The sequence below is a fragment of the Nycticebus coucang genome, chromosome 1 (genome assembly GCF_027406575.1).
Source record: "Nycticebus coucang isolate mNycCou1 chromosome 1, mNycCou1.pri, whole genome shotgun sequence".
NCBI classification, from domain to species: Eukaryota; Metazoa; Chordata; class Mammalia; order Primates; family Lorisidae; genus Nycticebus; species Nycticebus coucang.
Genome location: NC_069780.1, coordinates 192,217,639 through 192,230,914, shown reverse-complemented (window position 1 = coordinate 192,230,914; position 13,276 = coordinate 192,217,639). Strand labels below are relative to the sequence as shown.

The window sequence follows — 13,276 nt, the reverse complement described above, 5'->3', positions numbered from 1 at the left end:
CTAAATTTTGCAGAGACTGATGTTAAATCCATCAGCAGAGCTCGGATGGCCCTGGGTGGGGCTCAGCTCTGAGCAGCATGAGGCTCGGGTCCAGGCCAGGGCTGGCCTCTGGTTCAGAACCATTGTCACAACACATCAGCTGCTTGTGTGGTGCTTAATGACAAGGTATTTTATCCTTGTTGGGTAAAAGGAAACATTACACACCCAAATCAAAATGTTATTTTTTATTTTCTAAAAATTGAAGAGTCATTTTATTAAGAAATCGCCAATGACTGCTGACCATTAAGTATATTAAGAATTGAACAAATGATACCAGAAAATACCACCTAAACTGTTGAGTGGGAACTTTAAATTCCATCGCTTCTTCCAGCAGCACGGAGGGTTAGAAAGGCATGCACCATGGATGGGCCCTGGGCAGCGGGAATACTGAGTTGCTGAGTGCTGAGCCCTGCCGTGCCCTGCCTCGGAGACTGACTGAGCTGGGTAATACCAGCCCTGGTGTTGTTCCAAATGGTGGACTCAGGAAAACCCAAACAAAGCAGTGATCCTATTGCAAGCAACTGACCAGCTACTGAACACAGCTTATTACTGTTCATAGAAGTCTCAGACATTGGCACTGAACCTTGTATGGATTTTGACTTGCTCATGATCTGAAATGAAGACATTTCCCTAGAGCTCAGTTTGTGAAACAGAACAGACACTTGGCATGTGGTACGAATGATGTGGTATGCATGACCTCTGTTCGGGAGGACTTAGTAATGACTTGTGGTTGCGAGAGAAGGGCAGAGAATGGACTAGCCCAGTTGGAACATCTTGAGATCCTGGGGAAGGAGGCTTAACGAGATGGTGTGAAAAGCCTCCAGGCTGCCAAAATGTCTTTCACAGCTTGATGTGGACACAACGATTATAATTTATAAGGCTGCAGGATTGAGAAAGCAAATGTAAGAAAGGAGAGGAGACATAAAAACAACACAAAAGCACAAGAGGTGGCAATGGAGCAACTGGAGGCTCCAGATGCAGAATTATCACTGCCATGGAGCCAAACACTGAACTTACACAGGAAGAATGCATAATTTAGATGGTTTAGCATGTAATAAGAAACACTAATCTTGTTGAGACTGAAAAATGGAAGCATTTCCCCAGTTAATATGAACAGTTCCTACAACACTGACATATTTTCTTTTTATGTACATAAAAATTCATATTATAGATTTTCATATTTTTTTAAAAAACATAGTGGAATCTCTTCAGGAAAAACACTTGGTATAAAATAGCTTACTTATGAACAAAAGTAAGTGTGAGGTCTGACAAGTGATTTGAGAACTTGTCATTGTAAGCTTACATTTGCAGCACTGTACAAACAACTCGGTAAAGTTCCCTAACCTTGGTATATCAGTGTCTCACAGCTGTGTTCTTGTTGATGTGTGGTGGTGTCTTGCTGAGTGGTATTCATTATTGTTGTGTGTACTTGTGTGTTGTCCTGAGAATGAGCTTGAATTAGAGCAATGAACAAACACTCAAAAATTTTTCATTAAACTTGGCAAGAGTGGAAGTAAAATCAGGGATATGTTAGTCTAAGTTTATGAGGATAATGCCATGAGGAAAAAGCCAGTGGATTAAATGTTTCTCAGAGGAGGGAAGGCATCACTGATGAAGAGAGGCCAGGGTAACCAGTAATGAGCAGAACTGACAAAAACATTGTAAAAGTTTGTCAAATTGTCTTCAAAGTCATAGGCTGACTGTGAGAAACACAGCATACCAAATAAAAATCAATAGAGAAATAAGAAAATCTTAACTGAAAATCATGGCCAACACCACATGGCTCTTGCATCACGACAATGCACCAGCTCACCAGCACAGTCTGGGAGGGAGTGTTAGCCAGTAAACAAATTACTTTTGGAACACCCTTCCTGCTCACCTTATCTAGCCCTCAATTACGTTTTTCTTTACCTAAAGATAAAGGAAGTATTGAAAGAAATATATTTTGATGACATTCAGGATATCAAGAGTAATACAATGACAACTTTGATGGACATTCCAGAAAAAGAGTTCTAAAATAGCTTTGACTAGGCGCTGGCATAGGTGCATAGTTTCCCAAGGGGAGCACTTCAAAGGTGACACAGTGATATTCACTAATGACATGTGTAGTGCTTTTTGTGGGATGAGTTTGTGAACTTAACTGTCAGGCCTTATAAAAAGACTATGGTGCAACTCAACGTAAAGGCACCCAGCAATCTGGTGAGGCTGTCAAGAGTATGGATGGGACGGCTTCCATTTCCACTGAGAAATAGCATTAGTTCCTCTCCCACCACCAAATTTATCTTAAGGACTTTTCAAGAGTCCCAAACTTGGCTCCAAAATTACTTGTTCATGCTGCATTTGAGAACGTAAGGAAGGGTACTGATGGTTTTACTCAGAAATCTTGACAGACAGGGCATACAGGGAACCAGCGCAATTTCAGGATGCTGCTGGTCTCCTGGACTTGACAGTTCACCCGTTTTTACTGTGGCTCTATACTCAGATACTTATGTTCCATTGTTCATATCATGAAATCAGATACTGAAAATATGTGTGCAAAGCGTTGCACTGTGAGAAGATGCTTGTTTTAGACACTGTTTTTAAAATCCTGAATAAAAAGTTGCATATCTGCAACTGCTCTTAACCATGTTAAAAAATATATTTACACACACAGGAAGTGCTGGAAGCAAATTTGAGGAAGTAATTGTGGTGGTTACCTCTAATGGGTTGGATTCTGGCTGTTTGCCATCTCCACATATAACTTGGGTCCACAAAGTCACCACTCCCAGTCCCGTGAGTGAGGGTAGCAGGAGCCTCAGGAGATCCTGGCTGGGCTCTGTGGCTGTTGCTTTGCCTCCTCTACCTGACGATGACTCTCAGGGTTTGGAGTAGGATGGTGAAAAAGCCAAAGCCCAAACCTCAGATCTTTGCAAATCCTGTCTCGCCTCAAGATTCAGGAGAAACTCAGTGCTCTCCTAACCCACCCTTGGAAAGGCTGAGCAGCTGAAGACCAAAGGTGATAGACATAGCCAAGGGCAAAGCCTCTCAGGCAGCCCAGGGCTCCAAGACTCAGGACTGGCCAGAGGAAGCCGGCTGGGCAGCCCATGGTCAACCTACCTCATCTTCACACTGCTGCTACCTGAGAATGAGGATTGGCTTCTCCTTACCCTTGAGAGGTGTCTTTTACAAAGACAGCTCTTTGTCTTTGCCAAAGTCTTGCACAGAATTTTCGGTTTTTGCAAATACACCTCCCCTCCCCTCCCGTCTTGGCTCATGGGAGCTAAGCAGGGAGATAAATGTGAGTGAAGATCCTCAAGTCCTCTTATACTCCAGATGGTTGCTGAGTCCTGTAGGGAGCTCGGGCCCTCCAGCTTGTTGAGTCCCATTTGACCTCCTGGGTGTCCCCTCTTCCCAATGTGCTCTTCACCAGGCCCCCACGCACATTAAGCCCCCCTGTAGCTGAACATGTGCAAAGCCAGCCTCGAGGTGCCCGTAGGGCTGAGCCCAGACCTGACCCCGACCCTCTTCCCATCGCCTGCTGTCTGCCAACATTCATGCTTGATGGATGTTGATTTTTTTGGTTATTATCAAGGAAAAAAAGATGGCTTTGAGACCAAATGTTAATGAGCATCAGTAGTAGCTGCTAAAAGATTGAGAGAAAAATGAACAGACATCAGGAGCCTCCCATTGGAAGAATGCATCATCATTTAGGAAACTGTCATATGAAAACTTGAACCATAATCTGATAAAGCCTCTGGATCCAGCTCCAAATAATAGGAAGACAGAGGACAGGGAGAGATGGAGGTGCCAAAATCCAGTACTCAGCAAAAAGTGCTATGAGCGCTAGGTAAGGTATTCTGAAACAAATAAAGTGAATAGAACAATGATGGGACTAAGGGAATTTATAGACAAGAGGGCAGGACACCCGCCTGCAAAGTGTGGGCTTTATTTGGAGTCTTCAAATGAGCAGATAGTTAAGTTCTGCAATTATAACACAATTGGAATTGGGACACTGAATATTTAGTGAGGTTAATGAATTATCATTCATTTTTTAGATTTTATAATCATATTATGGTTATGTTCAAAAACAACAAAGAATTCTTATGTTTTAGACATGCAGATCAAAATATCTACGTGTCTGAGATTTACTTGAAATACCCTGATAACTGATGAAGTTGGGTGGATGGGCACACAAAGGGTATCTTGCTTTTTCAATTTTTATATGTTTGAAATACTCTATTTAAACACACCCTCTGCTGACACGGTTCATTTCCAAGGACACTGGAACCCAGAAGCCAGGGGCAAGAAAGAACGACAGACCCCCCACTCCCACCCCGAGCCCAAATCAAAGCGGCAGGGCTAGGGCGAGCCTTGCAGAGCGGGAACCAAAAGGATACCCCGACGTGGTGGGGACCCTCTCTGGCCATGGCCCTCACGCCCCTCTCTATGCCCTCCCAGCTGGTCGGCGGGGAACTGGAGCGCCTGCAGCCGAACGTGTGGCGGGGGCGTCCAGACCCGGACCGTGCGCTGCACGCGGCGCGCTCCCCACCACGCAGAGCCGGTCCCCGCCGGCCTGTGCCCGCAGCCCGCGCCCCCAGGTCGCCAGGCCTGCAACCCGCAGCGCTGCCCGCCGGCCTGGAGCACCGGGCCCTGGGCCGAGGTAAGAGCGCTGGTGGGGGACGGCGGGGGCGGCCGGGCCCCGTGGTGTGACCTGCCCACGAGGCCCCTACCCGGCTCTGAGCGGACTCCTCCCCTAGTGCTCCCGAACCTGCGGGAAGGGCTGGAGGAAGCGCGTGGTGACCTGTAAGAGCACCGACCCTGGGCCCAAAGCGCAGCTGCTGCCGGACGCCGCCTGTACCTCAGAGCCCAAGCCCAGGACGCACGAGGTCTGCCTGCTGCAGCGCTGCCATGGCCACAAGAAGCTGCAGTGGCTTGTGTCTGCCTGGTCCCAGGTAGGTGGGGTCCCAGGTGAGCGCACCCCGCGCCCAGAGCTTCCCCCTTAAGCCTGGTACAGCGATGAAGGGGAACCTTCCAGCTCCCTCTCCCTTAAGGTGCAGAAAACACACCTTTAAGCCTGAGGGCACCAGTGCAAGCTGGGAATGCGCACAGGTGTTGCCCCGGACTTGTCTGCCTAGGAAAAACAGTCCAGCAGTCTATGTGGGGGACCCCCACCATGAGTCAGCAGTCCCAGAGCCAAGCCTCTCTCCTAAAGACCCTCCACGCCTGGAGGTTCAACCGTGTGCTTTGCTCCTGTGTGTCCCTCCGCCTGGGCATCTGGTTTGCTCAGGGCACCTCTGCACAGGCCAGAGTGTTTGGCAGCCCCGCTGGGGCTGGGAGCCACCTCCGAGCGGAGCCAGTGGGTTTCCCTGCGTACTTGCTTTCTGCACAGGCTGCTCATGTTTCTGGGGGAGATTTGTGAGCCCTGGCTTTCCTCTGCCTGCCCCTGCTTTAGGGCCAAGCATTATGCCCGAAGTTGGGTGGATTCATCCATGGAGCTGTGGTGTTTCCCCTCTGCCCTTGAGTATTAATTTCAGTACATCGGGCGGAGCCTGTGGCTCAAAGGAGTAGGGCGCCAGCACCATATACGGAGGTGGTGGGTTCGAACCTGCTCCGGCCAAAAGCGGCCAAAAAAAAAAAAAAAAAAAAATTAAGTACACCCTAATAATATCAGTGACAGCCCAACAGTTGAATTTTCCAGGGAAATGGTAGCTTTAGAATTTCACCCTTCATGGCTTCTAACTGCCCGGTCCCTGCTTACACCCCATGGTTTTGTGCCACTGTGACCTCCAGATCTCCCTTTCCTTATGATAAAAACTATAATGCCTTTTTTAAAAATGTTAAGGTCCAGTAAATGTCATTTAATGTATACACATATAAATGTCCAAGCCCGCATCTTTGGGGAACATTGTGACCCCCCTAATTTTTCAAGGGAACTAAGGCACTTTTCACTCACAGCTTTGCTCCCTGTTTTCAGTGCCCTGTGACATGTGAAAGAGGAACGCAGAAACGTTTCTTACGGTGTGCGGAAAAGTACGTTTCTGGGAAGTATCGAGAGCTGGCCTCCAAGAAGTGTTTGCATCTGCCCAAGCCCGACCTGGAGCTGGACCGCGCCTGCGCCCTGTTTCCATGCCCCAAGCACCCCCTGTATGCAGCCTCGGCCCCCTCAAGGGGCAGCTGGTTTGCCTCACCCTGGTCTCAGGTACGGGAAGGTGGACACAGCTTCCTGCCCCACCAGTCGGCAGCTGGCTTGTGGGCAAGTATTCCGCCAGGGCTTGTGTTCCCCCACGGACAGAGCGCCTTGGTCAGGGTTTTCTCCCAGACAGTGTGTGCCCAGCCCTGTTCCTGGCTGTGGTTTCTGATGGTCTCCAAATGTTACTGACTCTCTTTAAGGTTCATGTGTTTTGTTCTAAATGTCACCCAGTTAGGTATGAAGAAAAACAATGCTTTCAGTAAATCTGGGCAGAATTCCGCAGAGGTGCGTGTGAAGGGGGAAGGAGTGTGGGACGTGGGGTGAGCAGGTGATGGCAAGTTTCTGGGCTGCCTGTAGCCCACCTGCCTTCCTCCCCAGCCCCTACCTGGCTCCTGCCAGGGCCACACACGCCCTCTGGGCAGGTGTCCTGTGGCTCTGGCTCTTGGTTTCTGGCTTCCTGCTTGTCCCAGGTCTGCACCCTCCCTCCTGTCACTCCCCCTGGTATTTCTGCTCTCACAGCAGGTGGGCCCCAACCGCTAGGCCATCTAGGGGTTGATGGGCAGCCCATGCTCTTCAGGCCAGCCCTGAGCTTCCACACTGCCTGCCCCTGCCCAGGAGAGGGGCCCTTCATTCCTCGTGGCTGGCAGAGCGAGCCTCTTTTCTAGGTGCAGAGGTGTCCTGGCTGCTGCAGGAGCCACTCTGATGCTTTCCTCTCCATGGAGATGAAGGCAGAAGGAAGCAGCCTGGGATAAGAGTGTTGTGTGGCAGGGACAGCCTGTGCACACACCCCCAGCCACGCCCAGCTCTGCCAGGGTCCTCTGTGCTCCCTCCCTGAATGTCCTCACCATTCCTGGCTGGGTGCCACATAGGAACACACAGGAATGCAGGTAGTGACAGCAGCTAACCCCGAGGAAAGTCCTGGTACCGACCCTCCTCTGCGCCAAGTCCTTTATCTCTTTTAGCAGCCTCTTAGGGAGGTAACATTATCATCCCCATTCCACAGATGAGGAAACTGAGGCACAGAGAGTCTGCCTCACAGGAGCTCTCCTGCTCAGTGAGGCCCACGTGTACCATGTGACCCTAGAGCATGGCCACCATGTCGGTGTCCTCGGGTCCTACAGTGGTCCTGTGCCAGAGCTCATTGCACTGCACCCTCCTTCTGGGCAGCAGAACAAAGGCCCTCCTGGAGCCCATCATCATCATGGGCTGAATGTTGGCTTTTTGAAAGCAAATCATGGAAAGGAGGCTCTGTCAGTACCTGAGGCTGGGGCCACGTGCTATGTCCACCCCTTGGTGTCCAAAGCCCAGTAGAATGCCTGCTCTACACCTGGAGGCAAGAGACCAGTAGCTGTTGAGTAAGAGAATCAGTGACAAAAAAAAAAAATCAAATCACATATTAATTATTTTGGAACCATTTACACGATTTGAAAAATGGCAAAATCTCTTCTTTTTCAATTGAGGCATAAAATCCTCAGCAAGAATGAAATTTTTCCCCAGATGCTGATTATGAAAAGAATTTAGCTCAAGTTTCTGTTTGCTGGAGACATTAAAAAGAAAGAAAGAAAGAAATTCAACCAGAGGCACAGGGGCAGCTGCGGAGTTCTGTGAGCTGCACTCTCCAGCACCAGCCCCCTGGGAAGCTCCTGGAGCACCAGGGCAGCTGAGGAGTTACCTACATGCAGGCTGCAGGGACAAAGGCCAGAACTGTGGTTTGAGGGAATGTTCAGGAAGATAAATACAGATAAAACATCTGCCTCTAGAATGTGACCCTGATAACTCAGAAATCAGACGTCAATCTGCCCACTTCTTTCCTGGTTGCCATAGTCACATATCAAAACTGAATTATTGACAACTTTGGCTGAAATTGGGTTTGAAGCATAGCAGGGAAGCCTCTCTGATGTCCCAGATGCAGTCACAGAGCCCAGCCACCCCTTATCCAAAGAGAGAAAAAGAAAGAAGAACAAACCACGCCCTCAGCTTGCAGTTTTCAGGACTCTGTGTTTCCAACTTCTCTGCTCTGGCGGGGCGGGGCGGGGCGGGTGGAGGCCTGTGAGTCCTGTGGCACTTATGCCCTGTCCCAGGGGGGTTAAGTCACTTTGCAAGTCTGATGGAAGCAGGTCCTGGAAAGAAGCCAGCAGGTTTGGTGGCTGCTGGCTCACTGGCCGGCAGGTTGGGTCTGGCCTGGGGAGCTGCCTCCCCTGCAGGGATGGGCCTGAGGTGCTGTCCTGTAAGCCTGGGCATGTGAGGCCCCAGTGTTTCACAGTATTACCTTTGCATTTTTAAAGCAGCCATTTAGTTTATCCACCAGGCAGGGGACTTCCAAAATGGCACCTGACCCCATCTTCCTGCAGGTGCTCATTTAAATGCTCACATTCTTTACATTCTTGAACTGATAGCCCTTTGAGCACAATTTACATAACTTAGTCTAGACTGTGGGTGCAGGCTCAGATTCCTCTGGTCTCTGCAGTTTCTTATCTGCTGGTTTCTCCACCCAACTTGGCCTCCTGGGTCCCACTTGTATTTTGTGGCATGTGCACCTGGCAGTCTAACCAGCCTGTGCCCCTCCCTCCTGTGTCCCCCCTGTATGCTACTCAGAGTACTGGGGCCCTAGAAGATGCCACTGTCTCAGCAAAATGAGCCCCAGCTGCTGGTCACCTCCCTCAGCATGGACAGCCCTGAAACTCAGGGTTTAGAAGGGACTTATTTTTATGATACCTGTCATGAAGATTTTGCCGGTCAGGACTGCCAGAAAGGGGGGCCCAGGGAGGGCATCCACCAAGTGGCGCTATTTCTCTCATGCCAGGCTCAGAGAATAACCCTGGCACCCCCAGATATGCATCAGTTTCCTTGTCTATCAAACCATCAGTGACTCACTCAAGAGCATTCTAGACTCCTGGGCATTTCTCCCTTCAACCCTAACTCTGAGTTTAATCCAGAATTTGACCAACTACCTGCAATCAGAGGGAGACCACCTTGGAGGGTCCGGTTGCAGGTAGCAGGGAGATGTGTGCAAGAGGGCAGGGGGCAAGAAGAAAGGAGGGGTTGCCTCACCCAGCGGTGTCAAAGGCCAGCCCGCGGGACTGTAGTTAGGGAAGAAGCCAGCACCGGTGTCATCAGCAATCTCATGCTCTGAAGTGCCTTAAGTGGAAACCAACACTGGAAGGCCTGTCTTGGTATCTGATCAGAGGCTGACTTGGAGAGAGCCTTATAGGGGCTCGTAGTTTTTTTCAGCACTACCTATAGTTTGAGGAGATAATACACCAATCCATGATTATCACTTTTTTTTTACTGTATTTACTCCCTTTTTTATAAAGTATACTTTGCCCCTAAGAGCCCAGTGCCAGGAACCCTCAGATAAGACCTTGGCCTCAGACCCCAGCAGTTCAAGCCTGAGCATGTCCTGTCACATCAAAGGCTCTCCCATCTGAACAGCATTTAGGGTCACTGTGGCTATGTCACTGGCCAGTTGAGAAGGCTCTGAGGGGGCCTGGCCCAGGGCAGGCTGATGCAGGCTCAGGGGCAGGGTGAACAGGGACGGTTGCCACCAGCGTCAGGGCGTGTGTGACTCTAACTCAGCAAAGATGCTCTTCTCCCCCTGGCTCATGGCAACTGCACTGATAGCTGAACATGTGTCCAGGAGCCTGGCGGCCTCACTGACCCATATATGTCTCCCTGCAGTGCACAGCCAGCTGTGGGGGTGGCGTCCAGACCAGGTCCGTGCAGTGCCTGGCTGGGGGCCGGCCAGCATCGGGCTGCATCCTGCACCAGAAGCCCACAGCCTCCCTGGCCTGCAACACCCACTTCTGCCCCATAGCAGAGAAGAAAGGTGAGCATGGGGGCCCCTGGGCTGGGCCTGGGTCTTGGGAGCTGTCAGGTTTCTGGAGCAGGTCCCCGGAGGGCCTCGATTTCGGGTCTTGTGCCCCACCCCCACCCCTCCACCACACATATTGTCCCTTCGCATCTCTTCCTCCAGTCCTGCGATGAAATGGCCACAAATCAGACGCTACCACCTCTCGGCCATGCAGAATGTCATGGTGACATGTCTAGCTTTAGGAAAGCCTATTTTGATGCTATCACTGTGTTTAAAGAAGGCGACCTTAGGCCTAAGGAGCCTTTCCCCCGAGTTAAACCAAAGCCCTTACCCACTGGATACTCTCGAAGTGCCACCCTGCACACACAACACAGAATGCCTCTGGTGCTGCAGGGACGGGGCCACCAGGCTTTTCACAGTGAGCTAGCGGTTTGGCTGAACCAGAGAATTAGACATTGGAATTCTGTCCGCAGAGGCTCCATTGCCTCAGGGTGGAGAGTGGTCGGGAGGGTGGGTTTGGCACAAGAAGAACATTTTGGTTTTTCCCAGGAACCATCCAAGAAAGGTCCTGTGACAAGAGCAGGTTGCGCAGGGCTGGCACTGCTCAGCAGCTTCAGGACAGGACAGATCTGCTCTCTTTGCTAACCATCACTGGCTGACAGTGTGAGGGGAGACACTGTGCCCGGGAGCACTCACTGACTCTAGTGGGTTTGCTCATTTTCAGACGCCTTCTGCAAAGACTCCTTCCACTGGTGCTACCTGGTGCCCCAGCACGGAATGTGCACCCACAAGTTCTATGGCCGCCAGTGCTGCAGAGCCTGCTCCAAGTCCAACCTGTGAGCCACCAGCTCCCCATGCACGAGCGCACCTGCAGGGCAGGGGTGCCCACAAAAGGACCTATGCCTTCTCCACTGGAACACATCCCAGGAAGACCCATGCAGGAAGAAAAAAGACTGAGGCTCTCTTCCCAAGAGTGTGGTGTGTACTCGTGTCGCCCCTGAGCCTGAGGGCACACCTGTGCCCATGTGCACAGCTGCGGTGTGGCAGACAGAGGGGGCCCATGGAGCAGGAGGTGGGATGCTTGCCCTCACTGGCCCCACAGCCAAATCAAGAAAGACACTTGGAGGCCAACTTGCTAAACACTAAACATCCGATGCTTTATACTAAGAAGGAAAGTCCATGAAATAAGGAAATGTACAAATACCTGCCCCTGAGTGAGTCAGCCCCTGCTCCCATGTGGGAGGCCGCTGGCGGTCAGGGATGACCAGTGAGAGGGGGGCAGGAGCCAGGAGCTCCAGGGCTGCCCCATGCTCTGCCTGCAACCCAGCTGCATTTTTTGTCCCTCACAGGGACCTGGAGCTGCCGTAGAGCTGGTGTCATCTCTAGGGGCACCTGCCAGGGGCTGCATTTGGCTCTGGGACTTAGCATATGGAAATGGAAAAAAATGAAATCCTTGCTACAGCGCTCCTGTCCACTTCAGATTCTTGAGATAGGGGACAGACTTTTGATATCTTCTGTTTTATCTTTCTCAGTTATTTGCAAGCGAGTGTTCCCGTTGAAATCAATTCCTTAACGCTTTTCTTTACAAAACAGCGGTTGAGATGTATAGTTTACGTTACAGCCCTGCGATCTTAAGAGTCGTTCTCCTGTAACAGACAGGAGCCACCTAGCCAACGTGGTAATAACCTTAGAGTCCCAAGTGTTATTTTGTGTGTTGTAAGGTTTGTAAAATTTTCTCCCTAAGTTTGTTCACGTCTGCATTGCCGGCTGAGAAGGAAGGTCAGGGATGCTGGGTAGTGAGCTGCCACAGGCCCCAGCATCCCGGCATGTTTGGTGCTGGTTTTCTCACACCTCTCCTGTGGCCTGGCTCTGATCTGATGAGTACCTGGATATTTATATTTACTGAAGTTTTATAATAAATTTTATATGATATGGTGTGCTCGGAACTATTTCATGGTTCTTTACAAAGTCTACTTTTGAGAGTGAGGGCTGGCAATCGCCAGTGCCAGGCAATGGTCTCAAAGAGGGAGAAAGGGGGCTCTGAGATGTCAAAGAAACAGCGGGACCTGGTCCAGGAGGGAGGAAGTGTCCTAGAGGGCAGAGGAGGCTGCAGGGGCCAGTGATGGTGGCCTTGTGCTCATTTAATTAAAAAGAGGGGGCCCTCACCCATGCTCCTTCATGTGTTACAGTTCTCTACAAAAGCAGTACATAGAGAGGGCTAGGGGATTTACTTTAGGGAATCGGCTCACCTACATGTGAAGCTTGGCAGTTCTGACGTCTATAGGAAGGACTGGCATTGCTGTCTCTAGTCCGAATTCCACAGAACGGCAGGTTTGGAGGTCAGGCAGAGTTCCATGTTGCCATTTAAAGCAGAATTGCAGGCTTTGCTCTTAAGGTCTTCAACTGCTTGCATGAGGCCCTCTACATTGTGACATGTCATCGCTTTACTCAAAGTATACTGCTTTAGATGTTAATCAATCTAAAAAAAATATTTGCACAGCAACACCTAGTCAATGTTTGACCCACGACTAGCATCTCGCCACAATAACAGAAAACCACTCCCCCTTGAATTGCTTTTAACCAGCCCCACCTGCAGCCCTCGTGACTGGGGTGGACACCTGCACATCCAACCACCTGCCTCATGTGACCCACCTGTACAGCTCACCTGCCATCACACACGACCTCCCTGCACGCCCAGCACACCTGCACACACAATGTACCCTTCACTGGCATTACTTCCACAAGGGAGATGGTGTACTCAGCACACCCTCCAAGGGCCCAGCACTGCCAAGAATGGCAGCAACAGAAGCCAATGCCCTCAGTGGTCAAATGGCTAAAGCTGGCCATCTGCACAGCCATGCGATGTGCACGTTTTAGGCAGCTTCCCCAAGCCAGCTGTGTACACACTTCATGCCATATTCTCAGAATGCTCCATTATCTTGGTAATCCTTGTCTGCGTTCAGATTCTTCCAGTTCAGCCTTGCTTATCACACCATCAACTTATGAAAGTAGTGGCCAGAAATGCTGGTGAGCACAGCCGCCCAGAGGGCATTGAAAGAAATGGATCTCATCTGGAGACATTTCTCCTTCCTCTCATTCAACCTACAGTCAGCGAGCCCCAGCTGTATCAGCCAGCAAGGGCTTACAATAACAAAGGTTTACTTCTTGATCATATCTACTCTGTCCCAAAGCATTGCCCCTTCCCTGAGGGTTCCACAGTATGACAGTCAGGTTATGTTAACCACCTGGGTGGCCTC

General features: G+C 50.4%; 1 protein-coding gene across 2 annotated transcripts in view; it reads left to right on the top strand.

Annotated features, from left to right (window-relative positions):
- The window catches only part of ADAMTS16 (ADAM metallopeptidase with thrombospondin type 1 motif 16), a 142,085-nt gene extending 130,148 nt beyond the window's left edge, over positions 1 to 11,937 (top strand). The window contains exons 19-24 of one of the 2 annotated variants that reach the window (XR_008380568.1): positions 4,477 to 4,678; positions 4,776 to 4,970; positions 5,993 to 6,217; positions 9,887 to 10,034; positions 10,744 to 10,997; positions 11,764 to 11,937. Coding sequence is in view for 1 of the 2 variants with exons in the window: in XM_053593313.1 (XP_053449288.1) it covers positions 4,477 to 4,678; positions 4,776 to 4,970; positions 5,993 to 6,217; positions 9,887 to 10,034; positions 10,744 to 10,859 (886 nt within the window). In the remaining variant the exon portion in view is untranslated. Of the gene's footprint in view, positions 1 to 4,476; positions 4,679 to 4,775; positions 4,971 to 5,992; positions 6,218 to 9,886; positions 10,035 to 10,743 lie in introns of both variants that reach the window. The other variant, XM_053593313.1, reaches the window with a different exon arrangement.
- Positions 11,938 to 13,276: the final 1,339 nt, after the last annotated feature.